This window comes from Rhinolophus hipposideros (genome assembly GCF_964194185.1).
Source record: "Rhinolophus hipposideros genome assembly, chromosome: 11".
In the NCBI taxonomy this organism is placed as follows: Eukaryota; Metazoa; Chordata; class Mammalia; order Chiroptera; family Rhinolophidae; genus Rhinolophus; species Rhinolophus hipposideros.
In genome coordinates this window covers 19,601,758-19,614,489 of record NC_138057.1, presented here as the reverse complement: position 1 = coordinate 19,614,489, position 12,732 = coordinate 19,601,758, and the positions used below count along the sequence as shown (strand labels likewise).

Here is a 12,732-nt window from a genome sequence, read left to right as displayed (position 1 = left end):
ATCCAAGCCTGTTTTACTGCTTCCTGGATGGATCTCTTGGGGGAAAACAGTTCTGAGACTTTGTAATTTTATTCATAAAACATAGCAGTTGATATTTGCCTCACAGATGAAGTTTAAAGAGAACATAAGAAAAACGTTTGGAAAAGCACTATCCAAACGCAAGTTATGTCTTATCTCGTACATGAGAGATACTAGATAAGATAGAGTACAGACCCTAGAATGAGACTGAGGCTCAACTCCCAAATGACCACTTCTTAGTTTTATGACATCAGCTAAATTCTGTAAGCTCTTTGAAACTTAGCTTCCTCCTTTCTAAAGTGCAGCTGTTAACTCCTTCAGTCCATCAGTGTGAACAGAACACCTTGGGCCGTGCTCAGCAAAGGTCACTTTCCTTCCTCTCTTACCGGCTCCCCTGCTCCGACTTTCACCACCACACCGTATGAAATGAGGATAAAAACCGTCCAGCATTAGCACTTTCTGATCGAATTTTAAAGCATATTTATCTTTGATATGTTAAAAATGTATAAACTCTTCTTTTCCATTTCTCTACTCTTTTATGGTTTGGACCAATAGCTAGTACAAAGTCCAGATAGCTTGGGAAAATCAACGTGAGGACTGTGGACAAACGTTAAGGGAGTCATTTGTGCCTGAAGTCTGCCATACAAAGGCTCTCAAGATTTCGCACTTCCCATGAGGGCAGGCCGAATAGGCAGGGTGAACATCTTTGCTTTGGTGAGCTGAAGTTATTTCAGCATTTAGGTCTCCTTTGATTCTGGATTTATCTAAGTATATGTGTGACATTCTGTAAATGTGCAGAACTGAGTTTCTCAGGCTCAGTTTTGCTGGTGTCAATTGACAACCGCACATCTTAAATGTTTCCTTTAATTAACCTTCTCAATTTTCAAATCAATTCTCTCACTTCCTCATGGTGTTGCTGCTATTCTGAGGAACGCAGACCTAAGGGATCCACATTGCAAGTCTCCAAAGGTTCATATGCCAAGCCGGGAGCTCTGTACGCAAATAGATCCCCAAGCACATCCGCTGTGCCTTCTGCACCCCCAAATCTAAAAGGTCAAGGACCACGATGAACATACCAGGGAATCCAGCCCTGTTTTATTACTGACCTCGAGGCTTCCTTTTTGTAAGCATTTTTCCTTATGGAAGCATTGAAGATGTTTGAAACAGGGAGCGACCCACTTCAGGCTGTCCCCGCTCTGGGAAGATTAACTTGTAAGGTGCTGGGAGACTGACTGGAAGGGCTGACCCCCAGGGGAGGTGACAGTGGGGGCAGACTAGACAGGAAGAGCAGGTGCAGGCACGTGGTGGCAGACTCTGCCGGAGCTCCGTCCATTTCCCTGCAGTGCTCTGGCTGACTTTGCTCTGCCAATGTCTCCCTCCCTTTGCTCGACAGCTGAGGAATCAACCGCCCCACACCCAGCAGCCCCCAGCCAGTGACTCACAGGAGTCGATCCACAAACACATCAGCTCCTTTGCCCTTTAGGTACAAGAACTCTGGGGTCTGTTGTATTCATTTCCTATTGCTGCTGTAAAAGATTTACCAAAAGCTTAGAGGCTTAAAGCAACACAGATTTGTTACCTAAAGGTTCTGGAAGTCAGAACTCCAAAACGGGTCTTACAGAGCTAACGTTGAGGTGCCAGCAGAGCTGTTACTTCTGGAGACTTGAGGAGAGAATCCATGTCCTTGCTTTTCCATTTTCTAGATGCTGCCTTCATTCCTTGGCTGTGGGCCCCTTCCTCCATCTTCAAAACCAGCAGTTGGGCACCTTCAGATCTCTGACTCTGACTCTGCTGCCTCCTTCTTTATAGGGACCCTTGAGATGACTTCGGGCCCCTTGGAGAATGCAGGATAATCTTCCCATCCCACTATCCTGAATTTAGTCCCATTTGTAAACATAAGGTAACACAATCACAGGTTCTGGGGATTAGGGCATGGACATCTTTGGGGTACCACTATTCAGGCCATCACATGTGTGTTTTACACCACATCCCAGAGTGCCACTGTCCCACCCCCCAAGGAATAAGCTCTAATCACTCCCAGTGGTGGCAGCTTTATAACTTCCTCTTATTTGCCTGCTTTCCCTTCCCTGCTTATTTCCCCACTCTCCCATAGGTGTTCTCTGGACTATCGAAGTAAACTACTTGCACTCAAAGCCTGGTCCTGGGGTCTGCGTCTAGGAGGACCCACACTTAAATATTATGAGGGGAGAAGCCTATGGCAGGTGGACGGAAGAGTGAAAAAAGAGGGACTGGGCTATTATGGGGGAATGAGAACACAGGGAGTTAGAAAGGGATCTGAGTTTGAGGAGGTGATACTGAGTTTTATTTTGGTTGAGGTGACATTAGACCACAAAGTGGAAATGTTAGGTAAAGGAGTAGAGTGTCTTCTATGAGGCAAAAGCTTTGAGACATATTGGAAAAGGCTGTGCTTAGAATTTTTTTGATAATCACAATTTGTTAATGAAACAAGAGATCTAAAGGGCATTGCCATCATTTGTAGTAATGAGAATGCCTTCTACTCCAGAGGTAGGAATTAAACTCCAGAGGGGCCTGTAATGCCTAAACATTAGTTCGCACTTACCCTTTCAGAAATATTCTTCATGTTGTTAGTACTTTCTATACCACAGGTAAGCACTGTTTTAAATACATTCATTTTTTTAACCACATTAAATCCTTGTTATAAGCACATGATACAAGGATTGTTATTCTTCCAATTTTATAACTGGATTAAAGATCAGAGAGACATTAAGTAATTGATCTAAAATCACATGGATAATGGTAGAATCACGATTTGAAATTAAATTGGTTCAACTCCAGGGCCCTAGATTTGAATCATGGAATTCTCCTGTTTTGGTTTTGTTTATGAAGAGAAGAGAAATGCAAGAAGGGAACTGGTTAGCATTATTCAAATTGAAGGCTCATTCCGCTCTGCTCTCTTCAAACCAATCATATCAAGCCTCATCTTAATCCCATGTAATTTAATTTAACCCCACTATTTAATTTAATCTCATCTAATTTAATCCCACAATTGCACAATCCAACTCTAGAACCATTGCGTCAAACCACTGAATTCCCCAAAGCAGCAGGAGGATGTAATATCCTAGAAACATGCCCTGGATGGATATCAATGATGAAATTATAAGAGGTTCATAGAGTTAGAATCTTTTGCTTTTCATTCTGGCTCTAAATAGTCATATGATCTAACTCTGTTCACTTCATCTCTCTCAGATTGATTTCATTTCTTTACGTAAAGGTGGAATTAATAAGACCTGCCCCTTCTTTGAGAGATATAGTGTTAACTGAAAAATTCTGTGTGAACTTGTGAGTTCCACGATATAGCAGTGATAATGTCAATGCAGAGCATAGCAAGCCTTTTGTTTTTTTCCATGAATGCAGGTTTTTGTCAAATCTTTCCAAGCAGAGTGCTCCTCAAATATTTATTGCTGTTGATAATAAAGAGAAATGCCTTCTTACCATTATAGTCTCTACTTTCTCCCAATTGTAACGGGTAAATGTTGAAATAGTCCAGTTACTTTGATCAACTCCCTCACTGTATTTATGGCTGACTTCTTTATCATAAACAAATGTGCTTCTCTATGCTCTTTGGATATTTATGCAAGCTGAAACAGTGGATAGTCAGAAATAACAGAATTCTTGACTTTTTGGTCAATTTTTAATTACAGTTCTATGATATTTATTGAGAATCTATTATGTCTAGGGCTGTGTTAGAGAACAACCCACAGAACTGGTCTTCCAGTAATAATAGCTAAATATTAAAGGCTAAATAATAGCTAAAACAACTGACACCCATATATTGCCTTACAGTTGGAAGGTGGCTTCCCACAGTTAGAAGTTTCTCCAACTTCAGTCATTTTTTAAACATCAGCACATATTGCCATATTTTCATAACTTATGCTCTACTATTTACTGTTTTACTTTAAACTGACTTGCTTTTTTTTAACTTTAGTTATTTAAAAAGTGAACCTCACATCACTACTGTAACTAGAAAACCAATATTGCTTGACATAAACAGAAAGTTAATAAAGACAATGAAAACAAAACCACATTGCTTAATTCCTGCTAGATAACTGCTAACTCGTAAAGGTTCCTAAAACGGGGATATGCTCTTTTTTTGTGAGGGGTGAAAGAAAGAGAGTTGCATGTATGAGAGAATTTAGAGACAAATAAGCTCCAAATTGAGACATTTTAGTGAATTATTTAGATTAGGGGAAATGATATAATGGTTTATAATCTTAATTTCCACAACAACATAGTTAAGTGAATTGTCGGTAAGCAGCACAGATATTATTCCCATTTTACAGATGACAAAACTAGTGCTCAGAGAGGTTTTATAACTCGTTCCTTAATCACACAGATGGTAAATGACAGAGCTGGGTCTCCATACAGGCCTTCTCCTTCTAAATTATTTGCTCCTTCTACCACACCAAAACCCTTTCTGGGGTAAATTCCTATGAGCGGTGTTGCAGAGGGCTCAGATGAAATACAGTGAAGTAGTTCATAATCTAGTTACAGAGATGAGAGATGCCAAGTGATGCATTGATATGGCAAGAGAAAGTAAATAAGTATGCTTTAAGATAACTGGCCCAGAGAACAATGGTGAAAATATTTAGCAAGTGAGCTCGCGGTGAGGTGGCCTGTTAGGGAAGACTTTCTGGAGAAAGTGAGATTGAAACTGCATGTTAAAGGCTGGATAAAATTCGATGAATTGAAGAGGAGGCAGTGGGAAGGCAATTCAAATAACAACACTGTGCTCACAATTACCAAAAATATCAAAGAGAGCTCTGTGTTGGTTCACTGCAGATTGGGGAAAATGCAGACTTAACAGGAAATGTCATGACGACATTTCTGTCTTACGTGCTTGAGGTGAAATGAATTACTGTTTTGGACCCTAAAAATAAATTATTTCCCTTAAAAATCTGTATGACCCAACAAACTCCTTACAGGGTTTTTTCTAAGGAGATAGTGATGGATGTGTATTAATATTTCTTTGGATGAGCCTCGTCCTTCCAGGGAAATGGGAGAGAACTCTGATGTTTGACAACATGGGGCTTAGCTACATAACCTTTGATGCATTGACACTGAGGGCACAGCAGTCTTCAGAAAGGATGTCAACCTTTGCTGCTGAAATGTGGTCCTTGGAACAACACCATCACCGTCACCGTCACCTGAGATTTGTTAAAATGCAGTTTCTGATTCAGTAGGTCTGGAGCGGGGTCTGAGATGCTGCCTTTCTAACAAGTTCCCCAGTGACTCACAGTACATTCAAGTTTCAGAAGCACAGAGGTAGATGATTAGTGGCTTGGAAAGATATTTGCAATTAAATGGCAACTAAACAGGCTGATTTCACAACAATTAGTTCTGTATGACACTACATTGGTACATTTTTAAAACTGTGTATAAATTCATACATATGAGTAAGAGACAGACATACAGAGGAAGAGAGACAGAGAGACAGAGACAGCGAGACAGCAAGACAGACAGGATTACATACCAAATCCCAACAGTGGTGGAATGAAAGGAGAGTTAAACTTTCTTTTTTGTTTGCTTATGTGTATTTTCTGCTATGAACATGACTCTTGAAAAAATAAAAGCAATAAAACTATATTTTTAATTCCCTTCATGTTTTCAGAATTTCACTGAGTTCTTTCTGGGAAAAATAAAACAAACCAACAAACATGAACTAATAGGCTGAACTGGAAGAAAACAATCCACAGGGATTAAATCAGTGTTATAAGGCGCTGTCAGAAGAAAGACGTAGAAGAATTTTCCACTAGGTGTGAAATAAGTCTGTGTAACCTTCACGTTGTAGTCTCTGAAGCTCTTGAGATATGTAAAAATTTTTTTTTAACAAAACTATAAAGCTATAGGAGTGCAGACATTTTCAAGACTACCAACTGGGAAAGGGAAAGTAATTTTATGAAGAAACAGATCAATTTCCCTCAAGACGTATTTTCAGTGGCTTTCATCTGAGTTCTGGTTGGGAAGATTCCAGAACATTGGTAGGAAATTGAAAGAGGACCCAGCTGTTTTGTCAGAATGATTCTTTGCCTGAATTCTCTCTTGGAAAATTTACCTTAAACTTTATTCATTTCTGTCAGTTGTCCCCATTTTGGTGATCCCTTTATTTCAGTATATTATGGTACGAAACGGATTCAAATCTCAGCTTCACCATTTCCTAGCTGCAGGGATGTTTAGGCAGTGGAAGTGAAGGGTCCATATGCCTTTAACACAAAATTGGGGGAAGTGGTATCTCCTTTAGTTATGAGGATTAAATGAAATAATGCACATAAAGCATCTATTATGGAGCATTAGGAAGTATGTTCTTAAAACATTGACTGCTTCATTCATTCATCATTCAATAACTGTGTCCATCACATGCCAGAAATTGCTCTGAGGGCATAGAACGTAAATGATCCCAGACATGCACCCTTACCTTAGAATGCTTTTAGGCTCAGAGCATGTAACCAAGTAAACACAAGCACTCTACAGCATAACAAGTGCTACAACAGGGAGAGGGCCAGCTGTCCTGGGAACAGATAAGAGGAGGATCTAACTCAACCATAGGGGTGGTGGTGGTAAAGAAGTCTTTCTGGGGGAAGCAACATTTCACTGCGAGCTGATGGACCAGCAGGTCTTAGCCCAGAAAGGCTGGGAGGTTTCAGATAGTTGGAATACCACATTTAAAGAGCAAGCATACTCAGGTGCTCAGCAAACTCAAATGGATAGGGTGTGAATTTGGGATAGAGGGAGGGGGCAGTGGAAAGAAGGGAAGTGACACTGAAGGGGGTAGCAGAACCCAGGAATGAAGGGGTCCTGTAAGGCACATTGAGGACGTCTAACTTCATTCAAAGGACAATGAATTGTCAGGGTCAGACGTGGTCTGTCTGGGGTTTTAGGAAGAATGCTCTGGCCACAGCGTGGAGGAAGGACTGGAGGTAAGACAGGAGGATTGGAGACCAGCTAGGAGGCTGCTGCACTCATGCAGGTGAGAGACGCTCCTCGTCTGAAGTAGGCCAATGTCAGTGGAAAGAGATGATTGTAAATAGAGTGAGTCTGGTAATGAACTGGAAGTGGGGGAATGATGTGAGAGGCAGTGAGCATGTACTTAATAACTGCTTATTTCCTTCTGGTCCTCTCCATGGAGATCTAAGGTCACGTTAGGCCAAGGGATGATTAACTCAGTGGCAGTGGAAAAATATTTTCTAGCCAAAAAAGCCCTGGCTCTCCTCAAAAAATAATTGTTTCAAATTTATACAACAGACTAGTAGTTCTCAAAGTAAAGTCTAGGGATCCTTGCCGGTCACTGCATTTCTATTTAGGGGGTCTGCGAGGTTAAAGTTTCTTTCACAATAATTCTAAGACTGTATTTGCATTTTCTGCTCTCATTCTCTCAAAGCATATAAAAAGACTTTTCCAGGGGCTAAATGTTTGTAATGGTGCAATTGCTCTGATGGCTAATGTTACATGTGCATGGGTTTTCTTGGGTTTTAATTTTTTTCTCCCTTTCAATTTTTGAATATGGTAAATACAGAAAGATATAACCCACATAAACAAAAGCTCTTTGGGGTCCTCAGAAATTTCTAAGAGTGTAAAAGCAACATGAGACCACAAAATTGGAGAGCTACTGCCATAAGCATTTAAAGAAGATTTAAAAGACATCCACCGCCAAGGGCTCAGCAAATTTATGAGTAAGGGTAAACTCTACTGACTAAAGAGTCTGATTCTCATCTGAGATTTTGCCCTTTGAAACCAGAGCTATTGCCTGTACAATATAAGGATAATGCCTGAGATTTAAGGATGGCGTCTAACTAAAGAAACCAAAGCACGTAACATACAGTGTACTAAGTAGAAAATATGAAGCCTATATCTGTGATTCTGAAGATACTTTGTTCTTTAAACTTGTTTTTAAAGTTAGAAAACAGTCACTGAGTAATACTCATAGCTTAGAACAAGATCTCTGGTGTGTGGGCAGAAAAGCAAAATAGAAGCTGCAGTGTGGGCAAGTGGAAAATTACACAGTGAGAAGAAAAGATGCAAACTAAACTCAGAACCAGGAGCATCAAAATCATGTCCACCCCTGTAAGGACTTTAGGATCCCCTGTGGATTCCTTTAAAAAACTGAGGAAAATGGGATAGCTAATCAAGCATAAACCTGGCAGTCACCAACTCACCATCCGAGTTGTCCTGGGGACAGTAAAGGAAACTTTGTCATGTCCCCGAACAACACTGGGGAATTTGCCCTTCTAAGGGGTCACAGAACATCTTAGCATGAAGAGCCTTGGGAAGCTCAGGATAAGAGCAGCAGAGAAAACCATCCAGGGGACTGAGGGCAGTTAACTCTCAAGACTTAAGATGAGGATTCCATATGGTTCTTAGGAAGATTGATACCTCTATGTGTTAATATGAAATCATCTCCCAAACAAAGTGGGGAAAAAAAAAAACCAAGGTGGAGAACAGAGAGTATAATATAGTCTCATTTGTGGAGAAAAGGGGCGGGAGTCTACACAATTAACATTGCATCATTACAATTAACATTCGTAGACTTTCCTTGTTGACTGTATATCTGAATATTTGTTTAGATAAACTTGAAAGGGAAATTCTGAGAAAACTTTACCAACATTTTAAAGTCCTTTAATGCATTCTGCCAATCTACTTTCAAGAAAGTCTGTTCAAATTTTAATTTTTATAAATGCGTGTACAATCATAGACTACTGATAGAAGAATACATCAGCAGTGAAACTAATAGTGTCCTCATGGGAAGGGACACTGGAGGACTGGAGATCAGGGATGGGGCAAGTTATTTTTCCTGTGATCATTTTTGCACTGTTTGAAGTTTTGAACCATGCAGAGTTTTGCCAATCAGACAGAGTTACAACAAAAATGAAAAATCTGAATGTAAAAAAATAGAATTCATTAGTGAGTAAATCTAAGAAGACTAAGACGTGCTCACAACTGAAATATATGAAACCCCCTAAAGGGTGAACATCTTCTAGTCTTGGTTTATAAAAATGAGACGTGTCCCTGAAGTTTCTGAAAAAGGTTGATTCAAGATTTCTTTTGCTTTTAAAAAAAGTTCAATGGAAATCTGTAGTAAATGAAACATCTTATCAATTTACCATCCTTAAGAGCTGTGTCAGGAAGGATTTAGATAAATTCATGAATTACTTTGGATCTTTCCTCTGTAAATTTTTGGCCTTTTGTCTAAAAGCAGTAGCATTTGAATCTAACCCTCCTTAGAGGGGAATGGTTTTCATGTATTTTATATTATATGAAATAAATTTAAAAAACTTTTTTTTCTGATTGTAAAAACACTTCATGTTTCATTGTAGGAAATAAAGAAGATATAAAAAATAGTTATTTAAAAAATTAGGGCTTATCTCGCGTCCGCCATTTTGTTGCTGCAGCTCTTGGGAACCGGCTGGGCAAAACCGCCCTAGAGGCGCGACGCTCTTTGGACCTCGGTGTTTGGTGTGTCAGCGGGGGTTGGCGCAGATCCGTGGGAGCGCGGAGCCGACGCGTTTCAGGTCAGGAGTGACTGGAGGCACCCACGGACGCCGAGCATCCCGAGAACCCCGGGGCGGCCTCTGCTGCGGCTCGGCTTCACCCGCCCCGACCTCAGGCTCTGCCCGGCATTCCCCGAGCCGGCTCCCTCCGTGAGGTGGCCCCTGAGCAGGCGGGCGGAGGCGGAGGATGCTGCGGGCCCGGAGCCAAGAGGAAGGTGCTGGCTCGGCCCTCTAAGCGCGCCTTGAGGTGTGCCGAGAGGCCCTTCTTCGGTCCCAAAGCCGTCTGGCGGGCAAAGGCGTCCAGAGCGGACACGAGCGGCCGCCGCCCCAGAGCCCCTGCCCGACACCATGTCCTCCGCCAGGTTCGACTCATCAGACCGTTCTGCCTGGTACATGGGGCCGGTGTCTCGCCAGGAGGCGCAGACCCGGCTCCAGGGCCAGCGCCACGGCATGTTCCTAGTCCGCGACTCCTCCACCTGCCCCGGGGACTATGTGCTGTCGGTGTCCGAGAACTCGCGCGTCTCCCACTACATCATCAACTCGCTGCCCAACCGCCGTTTTAAGATCGGGGACCAGGAGTTTGACCACTTGCCAGCCCTACTGGAGTTCTACAAGATCCATTACCTGGACACCACCACCCTTATCGAGCCCGCGCCCAGGTATCCAAGTCCACCAATGGGATCTGTATCAGTACCCAACCTGCCTACAGCAGAAGAAAATGTGGAATATGTACGGACTCTGTATGATTTTCCTGGAAATGATGCTGAAGACCTGCCCTTTAAAAAGGGTGAGATCCTGACGATAATAGAGAAGCCTGAAGAACAGTGGTGGAGTGCCCGAAACAAGGACGGCCGGGTTGGGATGATTCCCGTCCCTTATGTTGAAAAGCTTGTGAGATCCTCACCACACGGAAAGCATGGGAATAGGAATTCCAACAGTTATGGGATCCCAGAACCTGCTCATGCATATGCTCAACCTCAGACCACAACTCCTCTACCTGCGATTTCTAATACTCCGGGAGCAGCGATCAACCCTTTACCATCCACACAGAATGGACCTGTCTTTGCAAAAGCAATCCAGAAAAGAGTGCCCTGTGCTTATGATAAGACCGCCTTGGCATTGGAGGTTGGTGACATTGTGAAAGTCACAAGGATGAATATAAATGGCCAGTGGGAAGGCGAAGTGAATGGGCGCAAAGGGCTTTTCCCCTTTACGCATGTCAAAATCTTTGACCCTCAAAACCCAGATGAAAATGAGTGATTGATGTTGCCCTGTTTCCTGCTGCTTCGTCGTTCTCCCTGTCCATACCTAGTTTCCTTTGAGTGGGAAAGCATCTGTCGCATAGGCAAGTTACACTGCATTGCCGACGTCCGGCTTTCTGCAGACTGGCGGACTCATACACGTTTGGAATGCACACAGTGGCTGCGTCGGCATCTGTATCATAGTCATAATTGTCAGAGAGGAGCCAATCTTAGAGTTCTTTTGGATCATAAACTGGAAATACTGGTGGAAGCACACAAGTGAAGAGAATTGACAAGGAAAGGGTCTTCTCATCACCACCCTGTTTGATGTACTTGTGACTGATTCTGCCATGTTCATGAGAGAAAGCTTGAGGCTGTGGCGAGTCCAAGTCAAATATAAAAGACACATACTACATAAGATAACCCAGCAAGAACTAAGAGCTCTAGGGGATCTTCCTAATACATCAAAGCAAACACAGAGAGTCAGTCAGAATGGGGAGACAAAGAAACATGTCCCAAATAAAAGAACAGAAGAAACCTCCACAACTGGAACCAAATGAAGCAGAGGTAACCAACATGTCAGAGACAGAGTTCAGAACACTGGTGATAAGAATGTTTAAGGAGCTTAGAGAAGACATAAAGAAGGATATAGAAATCATAAAGAACAACCAGTTAGAGCTAAAAAAGGATGTAGAAATATTAACGAACAACCAGCTAGAACTAAAAAACACAATTACCGAAATTAAGAACTCACTTGAAGGAATGACCAGCAGGTTAGATGAAGCAGAGGATCGAATCAGCGACTTAGAAGACAAGTTAGCAGAGATCACTCAAACTGAACAACAGAAAGAAAAAAGAATAAAAAACAATGAAGATGGGTTAAGAGACCTCTGGGATAACATCAAGCGCAACAACATGCGCATCATAGGAATACCAGAAGGCGAAGAGAAGAAGCAAGGGATTGAGAACATATTTGAGGTAATAATGTCAGAAAACTTCCCTAACCTGATGAAGGAAACCAACATACAAGCCCAGGAAGTGCAGAGAGTTCCAACCAGGATAAACCCAAACAGGCCCACACCAAGACACATTATAGTTAAAATGGCAAAGCTTAAAGACAAAGAGAGAATCTTGAAAGCAGCAAGAGAAAGGCAGAAGGTTACATACAAGGGAACTCCCATAAGACTATCAAATGACTTTTCTACAGAAACATTGAAGGCAAGGAGGGAGTGGCAGGAGATACTCAAAGTGATGGAACACAAAGGCCTACAACCTAGATTGCTTTATCCAGCAAGGCTATCATTTAAAGTTGATGGAGAGATAAAGAGCTTCCCAGAAAAGAACAAACTGAAAGAATTTATGACAACCAAGCCAGCATTGCAAGAAATACTAAAAGGACTTCTGTAAATAGAAGAAAGATGAAAACAATTTACTACAAATCTAAAAATGGCAATAACTATGTACCTATCAATAATCACTTTAAATGTAAATGGATTAAATGCTCCAATCAAGAGACATAGGGTGGCTGAGTGGATAAGGAAACAAGACCCTTGTATATGCTGTATACAAGAGACTCATTTCAGATCAAAAGACACACACAGGCTGAAAGTGAAGGGTTGGAGTAACATATTTCATGCAAATGGAAGCAAAAAAAAAGCTGGAGTTGCAATACTTATATCTGACAAAATAGACTTTAAAATGAAAAAAATATTAAAAGACAAAGATGGGCACTATATAATAATAAAGGGATCAATCCGACAAGAGGACATAACCCTAGTAAACATCTATGCACCTAACATAGGAGCACCTAAATATATAAAACAGGTACTGATGGACATAAAGACAGAGATCAACAGCAACACTATCATAGTAGGGGACTTCAACACACCTCTGACAACAAGGGACAGGTCCTCCAGACAGAAAATCAATATGGAAACAACAGCCTTAAA

The 12,732-nt window shown here is 41.6% G+C and overlaps 2 protein-coding genes across 5 annotated transcripts in view; one reads left to right on the top strand and one right to left on the bottom strand.

Annotated features, from left to right (window-relative positions):
* SLC24A2 (solute carrier family 24 member 2) overlaps positions 1 to 12,732 on the bottom strand; it is a 245,013-nt gene that overhangs the window by 151,714 nt on the left and 80,567 nt on the right. The window lies entirely within an intron of this gene.
* On the top strand, positions 7,560 to 12,477 carry LOC308505122 (crk-like protein). Its single transcript, XM_081066816.1, has one exon. The coding sequence runs from the start codon at positions 9,891 to 9,893 to the stop codon at positions 10,800 to 10,802; it is 912 nt and encodes a 303-aa protein (XP_080922942.1). The 5' UTR covers positions 7,560 to 9,890; the 3' UTR covers positions 10,803 to 12,477.